Source organism: Achroia grisella, unplaced genomic scaffold (genome assembly GCF_030625045.1).
Source record: "Achroia grisella isolate CSIRO2021 unplaced genomic scaffold, CSIRO_AGI_Agris_v1 utg413, whole genome shotgun sequence".
Taxonomy (NCBI): Eukaryota; Metazoa; Arthropoda; class Insecta; order Lepidoptera; family Pyralidae; genus Achroia; species Achroia grisella.
Window position 1 is genome coordinate 711,267 of NW_026712846.1, and position 23,259 is coordinate 734,525.

At 32.3% G+C, this 23,259-nt stretch overlaps 1 protein-coding gene across 1 annotated transcript in view; it reads right to left on the minus strand.

Annotated features, from left to right (window-relative positions):
• Positions 1 to 2,954: 2,954 nt before the first annotated feature.
• Positions 2,955 to 23,259, minus strand: part of LOC131844753 (aminopeptidase N-like) — a 28,152-nt gene continuing 7,847 nt past the window's right edge. The window contains exons 2-13 of the mRNA XM_059193714.1: positions 20,285 to 20,458; positions 16,887 to 17,207; positions 15,366 to 15,555; positions 14,885 to 15,144; positions 13,381 to 13,573; positions 12,212 to 12,395; positions 9,357 to 9,454; positions 8,222 to 8,410; positions 6,934 to 7,112; positions 6,371 to 6,490; positions 4,880 to 4,964; positions 2,955 to 3,455 (exon numbers count right to left, since the gene is read on the minus strand). Coding sequence (XP_059049697.1) covers positions 3,351 to 3,455; positions 4,880 to 4,964; positions 6,371 to 6,490; positions 6,934 to 7,112; positions 8,222 to 8,410; positions 9,357 to 9,454; positions 12,212 to 12,395; positions 13,381 to 13,573; positions 14,885 to 15,144; positions 15,366 to 15,555; positions 16,887 to 17,207; positions 20,285 to 20,458 — 2,098 coding nt within the window. The 3' untranslated portion in view covers positions 2,955 to 3,350. The remainder of the gene's footprint in view (positions 3,456 to 4,879; positions 4,965 to 6,370; positions 6,491 to 6,933; positions 7,113 to 8,221; positions 8,411 to 9,356; positions 9,455 to 12,211; positions 12,396 to 13,380; positions 13,574 to 14,884; positions 15,145 to 15,365; positions 15,556 to 16,886; positions 17,208 to 20,284; positions 20,459 to 23,259) is intronic.

Sequence of the window (23,259 nt, forward strand, 5' to 3'; positions counted from 1 at the left end):
TTTATTTTGCATTTATAACATATATAACATAATATATTTATTTTAACATTATTTACTATTACCGTCCAGAAGCTACTGAGAAATAACCTGATAAATACGAGTATAATATACATTTTCAAAAATATTCATTAGGTGACGCTCAAAAAGTAGTCGCTCAAAGAGGCAAATAAATTAATTACATTTAGGGCAGTAAGGCACATTAGTAAATAAATTATTACTATTTTCACAAATAAATAAGTTTGAACAATATAATTTACAACTAAATATTATAATTATTTCAACATAAATACATCGGTAGGTACAAATTACTGATATAAATAATAAAAAAAATATTTATTTAAAATAACATTATTAGTACTATTACAGTATGACTAGAAATAATATATTATTATTCTATTTATAATTACATAAAACATCTATAATTACATCAATGTGACAAATATAAAAACAAATTTATTAAATTGTAATCTTAATTAATAATTATATTAATATTTTAATATATAACCTTTTTAGATTATTCAACTTTAGAGAAAACATTTTGTATAAGAATCTTGAAGTGCTTTTATTATTATTTTGGAGATTTTATCATTTTATTATTGAATATAATAGAAATATCTATACATGTTAAAAAAGAAATTCAACTACTGCCTCTGTGTTCGCGATAATATCAAAAACTGAACTGATTTTCATACGGTTTTCATATATTAAAACATTTCTGATAAAGATTTAGGTTTATATACCCGTGCAAAGCCGGAGTGAGTTACTAGTGTCATAATAATTACGTAAAAGCTATCACAAAAGTGTCACTGTTTTAATACTCACTACTACTAATATTATATACGACAACTTTTACTCTATTTTTTATGTAATTTGAATGCTAAAGAAGTTGACGGTCAACTTAATGGTATACCACATGAATATTATGTTATCCTATCACACCCGTGACCCATAAGTGCTTGAGTTACTATTCCTATTCCAGAAGATTAAGATGTCATGTCTCTTATCTTGTAATTCAATTGCCTACTTGCAATAATATCGAATTAAATCAATACAATACAAAGTACGCTGCTTGGTGGCTAAAATAGGTGAAACTGAGGTACCCAAGCAGATTTTTTATAGTAGTACTTTTTACCTTAAATAAATATATGCATGTCGGTCACTTAAAATAACCTATTTTATATAAATACATAAAGATTTTAGTGCAATTAACAAATATCTAATTGAATCTCAATTCAAGTTTTAGTATGATATATGATATAATATCCTTGGACAATTCTCACAGTGCCATCTAGTCCCAAGTTAAGAAGAGCGTGTGTTATGGGTACTAGAAAACTGATAGAAAATACATAGATATTTTTTTGTAATATACATAGACCGATACAAACAATGATACTAAATAAAACTATTAATAAAAATGTTTGTACCGTGCGGGGAATCGAACCCGCGACCATCGGAAGTAAAGCGGTATACTAAACCGTTACACTACAAAGGCCGTCATATACAAACTTAATTCAATAATTATCTTCCTTTCAATCTGGCTGACTAACATTAAAAAAAATACAATTTTAGATGATAAGCAATTTAGAATGTTTTTCTAAAAGGAATGTTATAGTCTATAGCAGGGTTGGCGAGCCTTTATGCATCAACGTGCCATTTTTTCCAGAAAATGTTTAATGGGATCATTGCCAGTGCCATCAAATAATTTTGACTCTCTGATTATTTGGAAAATAATAATAATAAATACTATCAAAACTCTCTATGAAATAAAGTAAACAAAAGAGGTACATTTTGGATTGTTTTCATTACACGCATAAATTAAATTACTGTAAAATTAGTGTGACTTCTGTTGCTGCAGGTTAGATGACAAATAATTTATGTCAGGCTTGTACGATGTTACTTTTTGCAAAATGCATGCTGAACTGGATTCATCTGTCAAACGGTTTCTAACCGAGTTTTTAATGTTATTCATCTCTGAAAATAATGACTCGCAGGCATGGGTAGGTGAAAATATTGTTAAAATAGCATGAGCCAGCTTCTTGATCGACGACGTGCCCAAAATATTGTATCGCGTGCCGTCAATGGCACGCGTGCTATTTGTTCGCCTACCCTGGTCTATAGTCTGTCCTAAATACTTAATAGTAATTTATATATTAACGTAAAATAATTACTTTTAATTTAATTATAAACTTTATTAAAAGTAATTATTTTATTATGTGACAGAACAAAAATATTAAATTTCTTAATTATCAACTAAAATAAGTTATTTGGTAGGCTATGTTAAGTAATTAATGTGACTTTATATTAAATGTCATATTAGTAGTTAAATGTCGAATTTTCCGAAAATGGATATAGAATAATTTAATGGCTTTAGTGAAGTTATGTCACTTACGGACCATTTATAACTTAGATCACACCAATTTCATAAATTTTTGACCCCTCCATATCTTTGTCAGCTGTCTGGTCAATATTTCTGAGACTCCCAATTCCTCAGTCATATATTTGGCAACCAGCATATAAATTGGATTTTTTTTAATAAATCAACTAAAATTATTGCATTGTTTCTTAAAATTGTTAGAAAACGCAGGTGTTGCCTTACTTCAGGACTGATCGAACTCAGTGAAATTTCACATAGCCATCTTATTAATATTATAAACGCTTATTATATTATAAAGTTTGTGAGTATGGATGGATGTTTGTTACTCTTTCACGCAAAAACTACAGAACGGATTTTGATGAAACTTTACAGTAATATAGCGGGCACATCTTGTAATAATATAAATGAACAAATGTGTGGCTGTAACTTTTTCACGTGTAAACGACGAAGCGGATCTTAATAAGTTTTAACATAGAGATAGATTGAATTACGCAGACAGATATACGATATACATTAGCTCAACAGCTGATCTGTTAACGAGTGTAATGGGGTGAATGTTTTTGGAGACAAAGTCGTGGGTAACCTTTAGTATAATTACACTTTTACTTATGCTAAAGGTGAATGTGCTCAGAATTCCACAATCTCATTCGTCCAACACCGTTCCATCACCGTACAACAAGACGTAGAGAGTGGCTCCATCCATACACTGTTGACATCCGTGCTGCTCGAACCAACCATTCTCAGAGTAGAACTCTCTATCTCTCCTGCCTCTTACAACATCGGGTCTTTCAAGTCACGAGGAAGGCACTATCTGAGCTTGCGTGTAACAGCTTAGACCGCATTTTCACTTAACATTATGTGAGATTGCGGTCAAACGCGCTCAAATATGGATATAAAAAAAACACAATTTAGAACGAACTGATGTAACTATGAAAACGAGTATTTAGTAATGTAATACTATACCTATTAATGCACTTTATCTGATCATTAATATCATTAAAACAGCTGTGAGTGTTGTAAATGAAGCAGGTGATATTGATGATGATGCTCCGGTGTGCTTCTCAACAATAGGTGGAGGTAACTGTAAAATAATGCCGAATAATTTATTACTTTTCAAATAAAAAAACAATTATATTACTATATATATTTTTTATATTATGTATATTTGTTGGCTTTGGTCTAACAGGTCAGCATACCGTTTTACTTCTGATGGTCGCGGATACGATTCCTCGCATGCTACAAACTTTTGTAGTCATCAGTTTGATTGTTTGTATCAGTCCGGGTGTTATCTAAGTATATTACGTATGTATTTACAAAATAAATGTACCTATGTATTCATATCAGTTGCCTAGTCATAACACAAGCTCTGCTGAACTTGGGACTAGATGGCGCTATGTGAATTGTCAATATTATATACTCGTAATTGCATTATTGCTGTAATTCTCCAAGGGTAAAACCAACTGATTAAAATATTCATCAGTCAGAAGTTGGTTATCAGCCGCTTCATAAGGGCTGGCACAAATATGATGTGGCTTTTGAGCTTTTAAAAAGAGGACGATCTTTTTAAAAGCTGTAAAAGCTAGCTAAGGTCTACAGAAATAATAATAATACACTTAGACGATTCACGAAACGGCATCCAGTCCATGTTATGGGTACTGGACAACTGATATAAATATTTAGATGTATTTTTTGTAAATACATACATAATAGATATAGAAAACACAGTAACGGGTAACTGATGAGTAGCGGGAAGGTTGTAAATAAAATCTTTAATGTGCAGACATATTCGTGTACCTTCACACGTCTTACGTGATAAGATTTCGTGATTTACTATTTATACGTATATTCCTAATAAGTTCATATAATTGTTATTATATCTTCCTGTAAAAAAAGCAGATTCAACATTTATTTAATACTAGCTTTTGACCGCGGCTTCGCTCTCGTTAAGAAGTATTATTATTAGGTATAGTTTTTGCGGCTTTACAGTACTTTCATCATATATTTTATTCCCTTAGGGGTGGAATTTATCAAAATTCTTTCTTATCGGATGCCTACGTCATAGTAGCTTTATGTATGCAAAGTCTCAGCCCGATCGGTTTAAAATTGACAAAGTTTCATACAAACTTTCATCTCCTATTTTATCCCCTTGGGGGTAGAAGTCATGAAAATCCTTTCTTAGCGAATGCCTACGTCATAGCATCTACCTGCATGCCAAATTTCAGCAGGATCCGTCCAGTGGTTTGGGCTGTGCGTTGATAGATCACTATGTCAGTCACCTTTGAGTTATATATATATATTTAAGATTACTGCTTCTTGCAAAAAATATTACAGACTCTTATCATATGTCAAATCTACCGTCAGTTCGGAATGATTTCGAAATGAGAAGAACTGACAAAAAACTCGGCTCGTATTCTTTGCATTTCTTGCATTGTTTTTATGATTATTATAATTATATGAAAAAACACTGTATTATATTCTATTTAAGCTTATAAAATGTAAACTCACCGTGGTAGAACTGGTAGTCGATCGGATTGGCATTGGCCTCGGATGTCCTCTCGGTAACCTCATGAAGAACTTATTCTCTTCGTGTCTGAAAGAAATAGAACAAGTCTGTTGTGGTTATAAAACTACTATTGCCGTACCTCTATTACATGTTCATAACTTTGCGGTTTTTATAAACAGAGTTAGTCAGATAGGCTACGTTACGCCATAATAAAATATATTTGTATATATAAATAAACTTGTGTTAAAATATATTTGTGTATATAATATATAAATAAACATTAATTTAATTTAGTTTCATATATCTAATAAGAAATTGATATATTTTATGTTTTCCTTAAATAAAAATAAACATATATTATTTATCATAATGAAGCGGCAACCAAGAAAAGATAAATTCTAACAATACTAAACCGTAACACTAATGAACGTAACAAAAATAAATAACTAGTAGTAACCTAACTAAAATGGAATTCAATTTTATTAATTGGAGTCTTGATGTCCACTAAATAAAGTCTACTTTCATAAAATGCATTCATGCTTTATACCCGTTTTTATGAAATCATCCATTATGAAGTTTCAAAAATTTACAGTTTATATAAAGTAGGAGTCCAAAATACTAACATATTGTATTTAACACACACGCATAAACTCTTTTGTTTTTTTGTTAAAGCATGTAGTCAAATTGAGAATAGATTAATATTGTTTGTCTGTAATATTATTTGTCTATAGTCTTACTGAATGTTGAATTAATTATATTTATTTAGAATTTCTATTACCGCAACCCTTTACTAGTCTTTTTCTTTTTCTTTGCACTATCACTCAATGTGAGGTTGGCTTTCCTAATTTTGCGGTGCCAGGACAATCTGTCCTGGATTGTCGCCAATTAGATCGGTCAGTTTTTCCCTCAGCATAAGATTTTTCAGGCTAGTCAGGATATAGCTGAAGGACGTCCCTAACTTCTTAATGTTCGGATAACTGTTAAGCTTTTTTTTTACCGCATAGAATAGAATAGAATAGAAAATCATTTATTCAAATATACTTATATTGAAGCACTTTTGAATAGTCATAACATTTTTTTTTTTAATCTACCGCTCATTCGGAATGCTGTCTCATCACAAGCAAGAAACTTGTGTGTTGCTCTTTTAAATAATTTATATTCCTTGTCTCTTCGCATTATATGATCATACCATCTGAGAAGGCTTTCGGTAAATTTTTCTGTCATTGGAGCTACTTTAAAACGACCGCGGATACATTCCTTTCCCACCCTATCTAGTCTAGTAACTCCACTAGTTACTAGTAGTCCAACAAAATTAACATTATGTGAATACATGCTTAATTTACATAGAAAACACCCAGATCGACACAAACAAACATACTCATGAATACAAATGCTTGTGCCGTGCGAGGAATCGATCACGCGACCATTGGTAGTAAGGCAGTGTGTTAAACCATTAAACTACCGAGGTCGTCAATTAAGTTAATTCTACTTACATTCTATGTTCCACCATGGCCTTATCGTCTTTCTCAAAAGCGGTCATGGGATGAGCACCAAAGTATCCGTTATTCTCAATTAACATTCGATAACAGGCTTCACGGATATCTGGATCGATTCTGGAAAGAGGTATGAAATTATAAGACAAGAGGCATGATATATTGTCCTCTGATAACGGAGCACATAACTGGTATCATGAGTGTCGCATGATAACGTGATATCCGTAGTGCTATTTGTGATTATAGATGTTGTTTGTTGTTTTTTAATTGATAATAATGGTATGTACATATATTTATAAAATATATATCTACAAGTAATCTATAGTACAAATGCACCTTTATTATATATTATATATGCAATTTCAAGAAGACTATTGGATAATTTTTAATATCCAAGGTCAAGATGTGTATCTATATAAGTAGGCTGAGATTTTGCATGCATGCAAGCTACTCTGACGTAGGCATCCCCTAGGAAAGGATTTAGATAAATTCCACCCCTAAGGGGATAAATTAACGCCAGCGAAGCCACGGGCAAAAACTAGTTTCCTTAAAAAATATGTTACCTGATTCCGTTTCTCCTGTATTGTTCATATGTATATTGCAGACGCTGTCGGCACGGCTCGTACTGTATCCCGCACGCCATCGTTACCACGTTGCTACGGAACAAACGACTGTTGCCATCTTGTTCTATGTTATCTGACATTATGCTGTATATTGGTGCTATTTTTTTTCGCAGAAACTCCTAAATGACAAATTAACCAAGCATTAGTCCTTGAAATAGAAGAATTTAACGCTTTACAGTCGCAATTGAGCTATTCACGTAAGATACTCTTACTAATACTATAAATGCGAAAGTAACTCTGTCTGTCCGTCTGTCTCAATTTCATGCCAAAACTACTGAACCGATTTAAATTAACTTTGGTACACAGATAGTCTAGATCCTGAGAAAGGATATAGGACATACTTTTTAATGCGCAAAGGGTTGTAAGGGGTTGAAAAGGGAGATAAAAAGTTTGTAAGGAGGTATTGTCATTTTTAAAACTAGAAGCTCGATAGTTATTTTTTAGGCTATTGAATAAATATAAATAAAGAAAAAGGGTTGTAAGAGGTTGAAAGGGGAGATAAAGGGTTGTATGGAAGAGTCATCATTTTTGCAGCTAGAATGATGCAACTTATTTGACTTTTTTGGGTTATATTATTAAATATTTTTTATTTATTTCGTCAAGTTCATTATTCTACGTGAACAAAGTCGGGGGTAGAGTTAGTACTATATAAATCCGCATATAATATAACATATAAAAAAAATTAATAACAGATGAGGTAGATACTATATACTTATAACGTATCATAGAGCATTATAGGTGTTGCAAATTTAGGTGGGGGCGGTTAAATAAACAATATTTTAAAACTAAGACTTATATACAATATTAAATACTACTTTACCATCTCACGAATAAATTACTGTATAAATCTTAATGAAATTTGCCTTAAAAATAGATTGTATCTCGAGGACGAACATACGGTCAGATAGAAACACCGTTGCATTTGTATTATAATACTAGCTGACTCGGCAAATATTCTTTTGCCTTTTGCTAAATTAATTCTTGGTGAAAATTTAGGATTTTGGAGTATTTTAATGCCACATAAATAAAAAAGGGTGGGTTTTAAATAGATAACGATCTGTTCTCAGACCTATCGGGTATACATATAATATGTCATCATAATCGGTTATCTCGTTACGGTGAATTATAGCAACTAACACTGTGACATGATTATTTTACATATATAAAGATAGATATAGAGATAAATAGATAGAAAGATAGATAACATATTTGAATAATATTAATTTACCTTCCACTCTTCATACAACATTTTAGTCATATTACATCTCGAGTTTTCGGTCTTCAACAGATCAAATCCTGCTATCACAGATTGCCACACAGTAGGGCTGCGTTCTTTATGCAGATAGTCGAGGATTTCCATAGCCAATTCTTGACTTATATCCCCTGATACGTACAAAGCAAAAGCATCGTTGACTAACTGAAAATATGGTTAATTTTGAGATATAAGAATTCATCAAATGTATTCATGTAGTGTCAATATCCTTATTGGGGGGAAGGGGATTGGTAGTAATGTGGACTCATAACCCATTACTAGCAATGCACCATGTCAGGTTGACCTCCACGCGGGTCCCCCTGGAAACCGTCGTGAGAAATTCCTGGTGAATTTGTCACGATGGGCTAATTGACCTGACCTTATGTTCATCTTATCATCCTCCACTGGTGCCCGCCAGCGTAAACCGTTAGCACAGGCGGGTGCACCATTCATTATTATTCCCAAAAAAAATATCCTGATTTTTAATTTATCACTAGTAATTGCATTTTTTTTATCTAATAACAATGACAAACAAGTAGACGGTCCATCTGATGGTAACCGTCGCTTATATACATACGTGATCAATATCAGGGACGTCATGTTATAAATCAAATGAAAATTTTTATTTATTCATATACAACATGTTAGCCGCTTATGAATGTCAAGTATTTTGTATTAACATATTTTTTCTTCTACCGTGTGATGTTATAATGTGATGGTAACATGTGTTATCATAGGATACGACTCATTCGGGGTCATTCCGTATAAATAGGATGTTATGACTACATATCCTGTAATTTACTGCCCTTCTAATTAAACGCAGTTTACAAAAGAAGCTGCTTCGAGACTGAAATAGGTGACACTGAGGTATTTCACGCCGATAACGTTTTATGAAATCTACCTTTGTAAAATGACACGTAAAAGAAGAATGAAGAGAGAAGATAGAGTAAAGAAGAAAGAAAATAAATCTACTATCAATTATTAACGTTATATTATCAATTAGGTTTAATAACTATTTCGGATTAATAAAGTAATTATATATTTGAAAGGAAGAAAGACTATCTTCTTTTGTTTTGGAAAAAAATAGTCGTAAATACAAATGCATTCTTACCTGTGCTCTAGTGAGTTCGTCAATGGAAGTATGATCCTCGTTCAAAGTCTTTGCAATAAGTTTCCACGTAAATTCATCGTAATTCACTCGATAGTATCCTGTTAAAATAATTTAAATTCGTTAAAATTTTCATTGAATTTCAAAACACAGAGAACAAAAATGTTGAAATTTGTCTTGTTTTATGTTATTTCTTGGTGTTTATGTCACAGCCTTACTAATTAAGTCAAAACTGCAGCCATGTATACCAGAATATGCAAGTGATAAATATAAATATAGTGACAATAGATCTCTGCAAGTCGCAGTGTGACAGGCCCTACACACTGCACCTGACAATAGTCCAAAACCCTCAATAAAAAAACATACACATTGCGGTTTTAGCTGATAGGAGACCGACAGTACCCGTTCATTATCCCTGCAACGGGTTTCCTCAAGTAAAATAAAAGCTAGTTAGTGGTATTTTGAGTCACACCAACAAACTAGGTAATTCATAGACCTTAGAGGTTTTAGCTAGTAGGAGCCCGGCAGAATCTGTTCGTTACCTCTTTAGCGGGCGGGTCAGATTTCCACAAGTAAAAAATAAAATAAAAGCAGGTAATTAACATTTCGAACGATTCCAGTAGGAGTCCGGCAGGACCCGTTCGTCTATATATAAGACACACCTGAATATAAATACAGCGCCAATAATAACATATCACACTAGCTTTTGTTTTTTTTTTACTTGTGGAAATCTTTCCCACTCGCTAAAGAGGTAACGAACGGGACCTGCCGGACTCCTACTGGAATCGTTCGAAATATTAATTACCTGCTTTTTATTTTATTTTTTTATGTAAGTAGTTTATTATATTAGAAGTAAATTGCAGATATATAAAGATATAATCAATGGTGTATAACAATTAGGGATCAGGCACGTAAGAAAATTTGTAAGTCTGCAGAAGAAGCCATTTTGTGTAGTTTTTTATTTTCCCGCGAAAACCGCAGTAGGAAGACGAGCACGTCATAGCTGTATGCGATGTAATACTAGTATGAGTATTAACAGCTAGTAATTTATATTTTGAGTAACTCAGCAACAAACTAGTTAATTCATGCTGACATTGACCACTCATAGCTACAGTATAGGAAGTACAAATTCTGCATAAAATGATGTAAGTGTAACTAATTTACGCGTAGCACACTAGTAATTCCCGCGTGGGATGAGTTCAGAAATAAATTATTTTATAGCAGCTGAGCAACCAAGGTCTTGACATTGTCGTATAATGGAATATACTGTACTGAATTGCAATAATGTAATATCAAAAGACAATTCACATAGCGACATCTAGTCCCAAACTAAGCTGAACTGGTCTTATGGGTACAAGACTACTAATGTAAATACATAAATATATATATTTTTGTAAATACATACATAATATACATAATAAACACTTATACAAATAATCATACTCATGAATACAAATGTTTGTACCGTGCGAGGAACGAACCCGCGACCATCGGAAGTCAGGCGATGTGCTAAACCGCTACACCAAGGCGCGTTGTATTCAAATACAGATTTCATAGTTTCATTCATAATTTAAAAGCTGTGTTCTTATCGGTGCTGCTTCCGCCACCTTCCACGATCTTCTATCAATCATTTTATCTGTTGTTACGAGACGACTCCAACTTTTTCCTTAACTTGCTTGATATATCTGTATCTTGGTATGTTCAAATACACGTATACCAAGCGGAAAGTGGACATATCAAGTCTTTTTTTCATTGACGATAATAAAATGGTGCATCTACATACGCTAACGGTTTACGCTGGCGAGACACCAGTGGAGGATGATAAAATGAACATCAGATCAGTGACAAATTCACCAGGAACTTCTAATTATGGTTTCTAGGGGAAACTGTGTGGTCTATCTGACATAGTTTATGTCCTATTGATGATTTCTCAAATCAGTGCAGTTATTCAGAATTTATTTACATATATATATTCAAGGACAATCTCAATAACGGTTTTTATCTCCTCAGGATAAAGTGTGTATTTTCCAAAGGAGATATTTCGTTTATGCATGAATGGCCTATAACCATGTAGCATGTGTAATGCTGGTTCAGTTTACTTTTCCTATAGAATTAGCTCTCTCATTATTATATTATTATGTACTAGTGACCCCGCCTAGTAGTGCCTGTATCTGTATACCGTATCACCTATACTTATCATCATCATCATCTGCTTTTTCCTTATCCCATTTATTTGGGGTCGGCGTAATATGTTTTTCTCTTCCATTCATCCCTGTTCGCAGTCATCGCGTTATTTACTTCCTATCTTACCATATCATCTTTCACACAGTCCATCCATCTCTTTTTCGGTCTTCCTCTGCCCTTATAACCAGTACTTCCTGAGATTAGCGCGTTCAAACAAACAAACAAACTCTTCAGCTTTATAATATTATTATATATCACCTGAAGAAGAAGCTGAAGAGTTTGTTCGTTTGTGTGAACGCGCTAATCTCAGGAACTACTGGTTCGAATTGAAAAATCTTTTTGTGTTGGATAGTCCATTTGTCGAGGAAGGCTTTAAGCTATATAACATTACGCTACGACCAACAGAAGCGAAGCATAAGTGAAAAATGTTGCAAAAACGGGGAAAATTATTCATATTTGAGGGCTTACGTTGTGTGCGCTGCGTAAACGGTTACCAAACAAAAAGGTAACCAAGTTACCAAAAATAAAATATGTATGAAAGAATTATCTCTCTTTATATTATCTAAAAACATGTCCGCGACAGTATATACCTATGTACATGTACACCCGTTCGAAGCCGGGGCCGGTTGCAGTCATTAATAACAGTTATGACTATATATTATATTTGTACGCACCTGAAGAATTCCTATTAAGTATTATCCATCCACCAAGCAAGTTCTCTCGGAAACTGTAGGTCTGCCGGCCAATAGTGAATCGTGGTTGATAGCAGTTATAACAGTTCTGATTGTGTTGTACCGTGTAAGAGATAGGAATCAGAAAATCTGACTCACGACGTCTGTCAGTGAAGCTAAAATATCTCTGGAAATTATAACAAAGACAGATAACGTTAAGATCCGATTGACTATATTAATAACTAGCTGTGCCCACGCATTATATTTCAATAAAAACATAGCCTATGTGTTATTCTGATGCATAAGCTATATTACTGTAAAATTTAATCAAAATTCGTTCAGTAGTTTTTGCGTGAAAGAGTAACAACCATCCATACTTAGAAACTTTCGCATTTATAATATTAATAAGACTAGCTGTGCCCGCGGTTTCACCCGCATAAAACTTATAGCCTATAAGTTATTCTGATGTATACGCTTATATTACGGTAAAACTTCATTAAAATACGTATCCTACACTAAGTATTGTTGAAGGACATTTACTTTTTACTTAGAAGACTTTAGACTTCTAAGGAAGGCTAATTTTTAATTAATTCAATCGCAATCAAATAAATTGAAGTTAATATTTATTTATGACAAATTAAATTGGATTTTGTCATAAATACCCACAAGACTATCCTCTCCCTATCACAAACAGTGCAACACACAAGTTTCTTGCTCATTGCTCTTCTGAATGTTTGATAGATTTAAAAAAATATGACTATTCAAAAGTGCATGTATTAAATTTATTAGTAACGACTATTTATGTCATTCTCCTGTGATGGACCACCAACATATACCATATACCATTTGTAGAGAAATATACAGCATCAATTGATTTAGAAACCATTCGTAAAATTAAATTATCAAGATAAATTTTTAGCACGAAAATTGTGTTTGAATAGTAAAAAATAATTTATTGTAATTACAAAGGCTATAAGTATCTATAATATATAATATATATATACAGCACAACATACATACAGTGAGTGTCTAAATTTCATTTATTGTTATTGTAGATAGTGTTCTAACGATGAGTTAATAAGTACATAATTTCAAAGAGAGAAGATTGTACTTACGTTTTGTAACGAATAAACTCAGGAAATACTTGAAAAAAAAAACATTAGTATACTGACCTGATTCAATTGCACTCTATCACCTGAGCTGTCTCTTAAAACTTGCACGTCTACCACGGGGTACCCTGAGTGGTGGAACCAAGAGGAGAGAACTCTTGATGCTGTGGATCCATTGAAAAACTGAAGTTCACATTCCACTGTTTCTAAATCCAATTTTTCATTGAAATCCTTCAATGATATAAATTTTCCCCTTCTGTAAACAAAAATAATTAACTTCTATAACAAGTTTCCAATTAATTGACAGCCTCGGTGGTGTAACAGTTAAGCATACCATTATACTTCCAATAGTCGCGGATTCGATTTATCGCACAGTGCAAACATTTGTATTCATGAGTATAATTGTTTGTATCGGTCTGGGTGTTGTTTTCTACGTATATTATAAATGTATTTCCAAAAAAATGTCTAAGTATCTATTTATTTGAGTTGTCTAGTACCCATAACACAATCTCTGCTTACCGTGGGACTAGATGGCGCTGTGTTAATTGTCCAGAGTTATTTATTATTATTATATTTAGTACCTTGCGCTAGCTAGATAATATGTAATTCAAGAATAATCTCAAAAGATTGTTGTTGGTAAAGTATATTATGCTATCACTGAATACCTAAACGATGAAAATGTAGGGTGAGTGTAAGATGTATCGTCCAGAAAAACGAGCAGAAGAAAATGTATTAAAGAAGAGTTTAAAAATATGCATTTCTCATCAATCATCTTTTTACATAACTGATAGTGGTATCCTACGGAATGGCAAGTGGTCTCGCGTTGTAAATAGGACTAATGTATCATACCTCTTATCCTGCAATTTCACTGTCTAATTGCATACTATAACTGAAACACAGCTTGCAAAGCAAACCGCTTGGTGATCTAGGCTGGGTACGCAGGCAGACAACGTTTTACAGTCTACCTCTGGTAGAAAAGATAATTCTCGATTTTTAATTCTATACTATTTTTTATTACTAGTTTGACTTTACCTGTGTGAATTTTTTGATCACTGTAAAGACTCATTACAATTCATTTAGAAGTTTTGCGAGAAAGAGTAACAGAAATTCATCCATTCATCCATCTACGCTCATAAACTTCCGCGTTTATGATATATTACATTGTATTACAGGTGAAATGTATATGCCTATATCTTATTATGATGTATAAGCTAAGTTACTGTAAAGTTTCATTAAAATCCATTCTGTAGTTTTGCGTGAAAGAGCTACAAACATTCATCCATTCATCCACACTCACAAACATCCGTGTTTATAATATTAGGAAGATTTTTTAGAAACAGAAATAGAAATATTCTTTATTCAAATAAACTTAATATAAGCACTTTTGAATAGTCAAGTTTTTTGATTCTACCGCTTATTCGGAATGCAGATTCATCCCAACAAGAATAAGCAGGAAACTTGTGTGTTGCTCTTTTAAATAAATATTGATTTACTTATATTTAATTAACACCAAGGATTAGGCATGCGACAATCAACATAGAAACCGCTACGCAGTTTTAGTACGCACTTTGAATTGATATATTTCACTAAAGCCTGATGAAATTTCTCCGATCCAATCCAATTTTCCACCATCCATAGTATTGAGGCTGTTTTCATTGTCACCAGATTCTTGTATCTCGATGGTATTTCTATTGCTAGAGTGTTGTTATAAGTAGCTAGAGCAGGCGTGCTCCGAGGCCAATCTAAGTCCATGGCTTTGATTTTCATTTCGAGTGCATACTTAGCCAATTCTTGACTATATATTGTATGTCTATGTTGGTGATTATACTGAAATTATTAGAATAAAATTTTATGATTAATATGAACCTATAATTTAAAACTATATTAAAATGTATTACTCAGAGATCAAAAAGTAAAAAAATAATGTTAAAAAATAAAAATAATGCAATTTATGTATTAATAAGATATAAAAGCTATAAAAAGACGATCAAATATAAATCTATAGTACTATTGTAAAGGTACAGAAAATAATATTGATTATAATATACCTGTGCCAAAAAATAATACGCCAAGTAAGTAGCTACACCTTCCTTAAACCATTCTTCTCTCCATCGCGTACGTTCAGTTTCTCCAGGATTCCCTAACCATATCCTGCATAGCTGTTGTGCTAATTCAAAGTTCATTTGATTTATCTGCTTAATACTGGAGTATTCATCTCTACAAGCTAATCGGCTTTCCCTGAAATATATTGCTTTTGAAATACCCTCTTGATACTGACGGTTGAAAGTGCAATGGGAAACAAGTGGATATCAGACCTTCAAAATTATGCCGTCTGAAGATTGACTCCATTAATATCATACCTCTCGCTCTAACACAACTTGTTAGCGAGCGATAAAGAGAAGTATGACGCATCCATATGCGTTTACGGTCTGCGCTGGCTGCATATTAGTGGAAAATGATTCGTTGAGGATAAAGTTTGGTTATTAAGTCCATCGTGGAAAATCACCAGCAACTAAACATGATCGTTTAATAGGAAACCGTGTAAAGGTCGCCATACTTTAGGGCAAAGTATGGCGCCCTTTACATGTCAGTAATAGGGCATTAGCACTCATTACTAGCAATTTCTTTCCCCAATGCACACGTGTTCGATATTAGATTTATTAAAACAAATAGCAAATAAATTAAGTCTGATTTATAATTCTAATAAATTTGACCGGTTTACACTCTTGATGTTTTAAATGAAGTAGGTAAGTCAATTAATTATTAAAAATATATGCTAAATAATTACGTTGGATATAAGATTAATGGTACGATAAGACGCTATCTAAAAATAAGACGGTGCATATGGCTTATGTTCTCATACAGGTAAACAATAGAATTAATAACAGATATTGAAATGTTTGGCCTTGACTGTTTGGCAAGTGTTTCAAATTCGACCGGCGAACAGTCTTCGAATTCCAATACCGATATTGGTAAATCAAAATAGTTCATCATGCCTTTTTTTCATACTTAAACGACAAACGATTAAGAGATTCTAAAAAATTCGACGTTACACTTTTTAACAGAGAGCAAACAAACTACCACATTGCATATTGGTATTTAACATCAAACCAAATCAAGTCAAAATAATTGTATTTATGTATGTAGGTAACTAACACTTATGACAAGTCCAATCTAGCATCTTTTCGTAATGTGGTTTGAGCCAAGAAGTACTGTTAATAAACTCTTCTCTTACTTAATAATTGAAACTGATTTAAATAAATAATAAAAATATAAAACAAATGAACCAGGCGAGTTTCTTGCCAGTTCTTTTCAACTGAAATTGTTAACCAAGCTGTTCGGTAGGAATAGTGATAAAAATTAACTTATAGTATATAAATTAGCGAAAACTGTATGAATAAATAATTTCGACTGTGACAATGTTGTTTTAAGTAGGTATAATGCACAACAGAGATCGTGTCCCAAAACGAGTTACTTTTAATCGATTTAAAGCAACAATTATTTCATTTTTATGCCGATTTGCGGCAACAATTATCTCTATAGCATCAGACGCTATAAATTTCACTTACCGATTCGTAAGAAGATTCCAGCTTCCAATTTCGTAGCCGTCGATTCTGTCCGACGGTATTGCGATTATATTGATCGGTCCATTTACTAATGGACGATTCACCGATGCGTATTTGTGGATCAAATTAATCACATCCACTCCAAAATCGAGTACGCATTGATAGTGGTTCAATTGGTGTGCCGGTGCCCACACTACCAGAGTGTCCTTGTGGTTTCTTGATATTTTTTTTATATTCGAAAAGTCGGAAATGTGAAAGCCAATTTCGTTTAATCTCACTTGGGGTGAAGGAACATAGTAGGTCACGATGCTTTGATCGGGCATACTGAAATAAAAAGATATGTAAATTCATATTGTGGCACACATACACATTATTATTATATTTGTATATTCTATATATCAACATTCACACTGTACATTGACAAACAACATTATAATTAATTATATTTATTTTATATCCACATATATTATATTATATATACTATAAAGGAACTATATTGCTATAATATCATATCACAATAAAACCTGTCTCCTAAACCTACTCACTTAATCCTCATCTCATTATTTGGTTCTGACCAGTTTATCTAATTTATAAGTTAATCTCATTGTATGTTTATGACTATAAGACTATAAATACTATAATCATAAGGCGTGTGATCCTCCAAAATTTTCATTATTATTATTATTAACTTATTATAGACTATCTGCCCCGCGCAATTTCATCTGCATCACACTTAACTTACTTAACATTATCATTATATTTCTCAATTTACATAACATCTTTTTAAATTACAGCCTATGTATTATCCTGACGTATTACCTATATTACTGAAAAGTTTCATTAAAATTTGTTTGGTAATTTTTATCTGAAATAGTAGCAAACATCCATCCATACTCACAAACTTTCTCGTTTATAACATAATAAGATTATCTGAGTAAATGAATAAATAATTATATGATAATTCACCAATGTTCTACTATAGGGCATAAATATGTCCCCATAAGTGGAGCTTTAGCCTGGTGGTCGACCAGTATATTATTAGCATTGGGCCATTAGTACCAGCAATCCCCTCCCATCAATTAGCTCCATTTGTCATAGTTATATCAGTTGCAAATGTTTGCATTACAGTTTTTATATTACCTGATACCTGTTACATTCACTTATGAGTATATTTAGCTTCATGTAACTTGTGTAGTACATTTAGTCGTCAACCACGGTGGTGTAGTGGTTTAGCACACCGCTTCACTTATAATGTTCAGGGTTCGATACCTCGCACGATAGAAACATTTGTGTATAAGAGTATGATTGTTTGTATTGGTCTAGGTGTTTATGTTTATATATATATATATATATATTTATATATATGTATGTATTTATAAAACCAAGTGTTTAAGTAGTCCGATTACTTGTTTAGTAGACATAACAGAAGCACTGCTTGGCTTGGGACTATATGCGTCTATGTGAATTTTTCAGGATTTAAAATAAAATCAGAAAGAATCAATAGAAGTCTGTTTGGAGTGACTATTTTGATGTATTTTCTACCAAACTTCTACGACCTTGTATTGGGTCAAAATATAAATACCGAAGAGTCTTAGTTAACATTACAGTTAAAGAAATAAAAGACCAACAAATATGTATGTATATATACCATCTGATGGAAAGTAATTGCAATTATTTACTTTTACTATAAATGGAATATGAAACTAAAGTTTCACAAAAATTAATAATTAATAGTTATAAAAATCAAAAACATTCTTAGACGCTTTCCACTTTCATTTCACAATATTTCCAAGTACTGTTGTGTAGGAATTAGAAAAATGACCGCTTTCCCTTATACCGTAGGTGGAAGCTAGGACTGGAAACAAATGTCGGGGCTCATTGATAGCGTTTACCGAAGTTTTAGAGATACAATATTTTCTACAATTCAATCATCTTAATTCACATGAAATCTTTTTTTTAAAATTCTTTATCATTTTCTTTATTTTTTCTTTATTACATATAAAAAATATACTAATAAAAAAATATACATATATAATTATTTTTCTTATGAAATATATACTTTCCAAAATTTCAATAAATAAATAAACAAAATTAATGACTACTCTAAGTGCCCGGCCAAATTTTGAATTTTTAATGTTTATATTTCTATAGGAAAATATTCTTACATACATATTAATTTATATCAAATGCATTAATAATCTAGGCTAATTTTAAGGGTTCGTACATTCTTGCTCCAAAGATTAGCACAGCAATATAGCAAGTTAATCAGTCTTAAAACTCTGCCGCGTGGGCTTTCTATTATTAAATTGTATTATTACTGGCAGTTGTACTAGATGTTGTATTATTTATTTTTTAGTTTACCGCGTATTTTTAGACTACAGTGGTGGAAATCAAATATACGGCCTAAACGGTTTATCGTTACCATACCACAGCCTATGAACGCCTTATTATTTTTATTTATATCATTTTTATGTGATATGTTATAAAAAAAGGTAAAAAAGGTTGCTCAGGATATTCTCAAAAGAAGACCGGGAGAATACTGTTAATCATTATTACGTATCCGCTGTCAATAGGGCCTGATCTTATAACAACATATCCATAAAAGGCGCCAATGTAACAGCGTGTACTGAGAATTGTGTCAATTATTGTGGTCACGTATGATGATACTTGGTTGACTGGCTTATAGAAAATTTATTTAAAATCATCGGCCCTTTGTGTTCCTTTTATATATATTTGGTCAACGGTTGATCAGTAATATTATACGTCTAACAGTTCTATCTATACAAAGACTGGAGAACTAATTCAACATCGCACGGGTGTATAGTGTTTAACGGGAGTTATATACATTATAATTATAGTATCCTTGGAAAATTCATACAACTCCATCTAGTCCCAAACTTAGCAGAACTTGTATTATAGGTCCTAGACAACTGATATGAATATTTAGATACATTTTTATATTATTTCGTAAATATATGCATAATACATATGCATTATTCTATAGTAGTAATATTAGAAATAGGTAAAGTTTGTGAATTTGGATGTTCGAAGTAATCGCTCGGTCAAAAAAGTATATGTTGTGTATTAGCTTGTTACAACTTGATTTACTCTAATTCTACACTAGTTATTAAGACTATTTATATTAAACACTACATGAATTACGTGACGTCAGATAAAACGACTTATTTAACGTTTTTTATCTAATTTATTTAGTTAAAACTTTATTGAATTTTGTACAATATACAGCTTAATGCTAATAGCATTCTCTACCAGCTAATATTAGCGAGTGCAGAGATACTTGAAGCCGGTATGTATATCAGTATCAGTCTGTATTGACATACACAAATAATAAAAAATCCTTAGAGTATTAGAAGTCAGGAAATATATAAAAAAATACTTACACTTGTTTTCTCTGCTCTTCTGATATCGTCAAAGATTTGTTAATAGATTCCTCTACTGTTAATGAGGTCATCATACGAACAATGAATTTGAACACGGCTTCGAATCTTGGATTGGCGAAGCTGGGGAAGAAATATTTCGCCCTATTGGGAGACAATCTTGTGTTCACTATGTATCTGAAATGAAATAATAATCTTGTTTAATATATTAGGATAATAGTAAAATTAGAAAGTGTTCGATTAAATAAAACATAAAATTAAAAATACTGAAAATAACGAGACCTTAAAAATTTTATAGAAACAGAAATAATCTTTATTCAAATAAAGTTAATATAAGCACTTTTGTATAAGTAGTTGAATATTTACTGTTAACACAAGGCGCCGTACGCATATACGCGCGCGCATATATCAATAGGTTATCTATATAAATAGAAAAAGAATTTCGCGGTTCCTTCTACAAACTGAGAAATTCACTAGGAATTTATCACGATGGGCTAACTGACCTGACCTCTTGCTCATTTTATCATCCTCCAGTCTTGCCCCGCCAGCATAAAAAGTGAACGAAGCGCACCATTTTATTATCATCCACGAAAAAACAACAGAAATAAAAATGTATTTATTTATCTTTATTCAAATAAATTTAACACAAACACTTTTGAATAGTCTTATTTTTTTTATTCTAGAAGTAATTCGGAACGCACACTCATCAGAAGAAGAAAGAGCAAGAAACTTGCATGTTAGTCTTTTAAAACATTTTTTCTTTATCATTCTTTCTTTATATATATATTAATATAATCACACATACAATTCGTGTGTTTATATTTCCTCATAAATGCTGGAACAGTTTGGATTAAATTTTGTGTGTAAATTTTAATGTGTTACTGGGTGATTTGAAAACACAATTGGACCCGGTAAGAACTGCGAGTTTTTCTGGGCATGATGACATCTGCCTATTCCTCTAATACTTACATACATATGTATAGTTCAAATGTTAATACTTTTATTTTTATACTGTCTTTACACTTCATAGAATGAATGTGAAGATGGTATTTTAGCATATAAATTAATAATAACACTATTAGAATTAGGGATTGACTGTTAAAAGTTGAAAATATTGTGTTGTATATATTTATAAAGCCGAATACGAAGCATAAAAATATTGTCCAAAAAAATTGTACTGGACCACCCCTATCTCTTGAGGGTATGAAAAATAGTTTACATTCACACATACTCAATATACACAATAAAATCAAATTAATCGGCATAGCATTTTTAGTGGAGTTTTATGATACGATAATTTTACACATAACATATATTTTATGAATCATTAAAAAAAATTTTTAATTGGTTGTTAATGGTCCATATCAAAGATGTTCGTACTATTTATCAAATCATATCAAGGCCGTCTTAGAAAACAATGGTTTTTGGCGTGGTAAACGATGCGTGTTATTCGAATAGAGATACCCAAATATCGACCTACTGTTTCTACGGAATGTAACTTCGAAAACATCATTAGAAATATTCGGATACAGCCCTATCAAATTCCAGGCTAACCAGAGCTTGTGTTATGGGTACTAAACAACTGAGAGAACCACATTGCGAATATAAAATTGGAGTGTCTGTTTGTAATATTGAAATACCCGTTTTTTATGAAATATGAATATAAATATGGTACATACACCAAAATAACGTTTTTTACAATTTTTGTCTGTCTGTCTGTTTGTTCTGGCTAATCTCTGAAATGGCTGGACCGATTTTGACGGGACTTTTTTTGGTAGGTAGCTGATGTAATAAGGAGTAACTAAGGCTACTTCTATTTTAGACGCGGATGAAATCGCGAGTACAGCTAGCTCGTAATAAATTTAGCACAATAGGCACGCTAGGCTAATTGATCTAACATCCTCCTTGCTTCCTGTATTGTTCATTCTATTAGCGCAAAGGTTATCATTATTCCATCATCATTAAGAATTAAAACATTTATTATTTTATCAAACTGCTATTATAACCTATTTTAAAAGCATCTTGGTTGCGGAGTCATAATTTAACTATAATAAAATTCATACTGAAAGTATCTATGTCAACATAATTCGTATTGCATAGACAATTTTAAAAAGTAAAACAAGTAATACACGTTAAATATTGCAATTAGCAGTAGAAAAGTTCATAGTGGATTTCGAATATATATATACATATTAGAATACAAAATTTTTTTTAAAAAACAACAAATACATTGAGCATCTTATTAGATTTTTTGTATAATCCAGTTTATGCGACATTCCTAGCTCGTGCCATCAATCAAGCATGCTAGTGGGTTGATGAGTGCCTATATAAAAGTACAACAAGGTCAGAACTTCGATTAGGACCATTCATACTGAAGTGTCGTAATATTGACATTACATGTAAATTTATAAAACGAATAAAACAGGAGATGGGGTATTTTTATTTTTTTTATAACACAAACGAGCATGCGGCTCACCTGATGGTAAGTGATTACCGCCGCCCATGAGCACCCGCAACACCAGGGGAATTGCAAGTACGTTGTCGGCCTTTTAAAAAGGAATAAGCTCTTTTCTTGAAGGTTTCAATATCGTATCGGTTCGGAAATACCATTGCTGGAAGGTGATTCCATAATGTGGTTGTGCGAGGCAAAAAGTTTCTAGAAAACCGCACTGTGGAAGACCGCCATTCATCCAGATGATCAGGATGGTATTTCAGTTTCTGGCGGGTGATACGGTGGTGAAACTCAGCAGCTGGTATTAATCCGAACAATTCTTCAGAACACTCCACGTGATATTCATTATATTGTTAATATAAAGAGAAATGATTTGGTTTATAAACTTTTTATTCTTAGTTGATTAACTTAACCAATTTTAAAAACTCTTGCAGTTATTGATAAACATCATCATCATCAGCGAGTAAGGTAGGATATATTCCACAATGCCATGGGATACAGCTAGCCGTATGGAGTATAGAATATG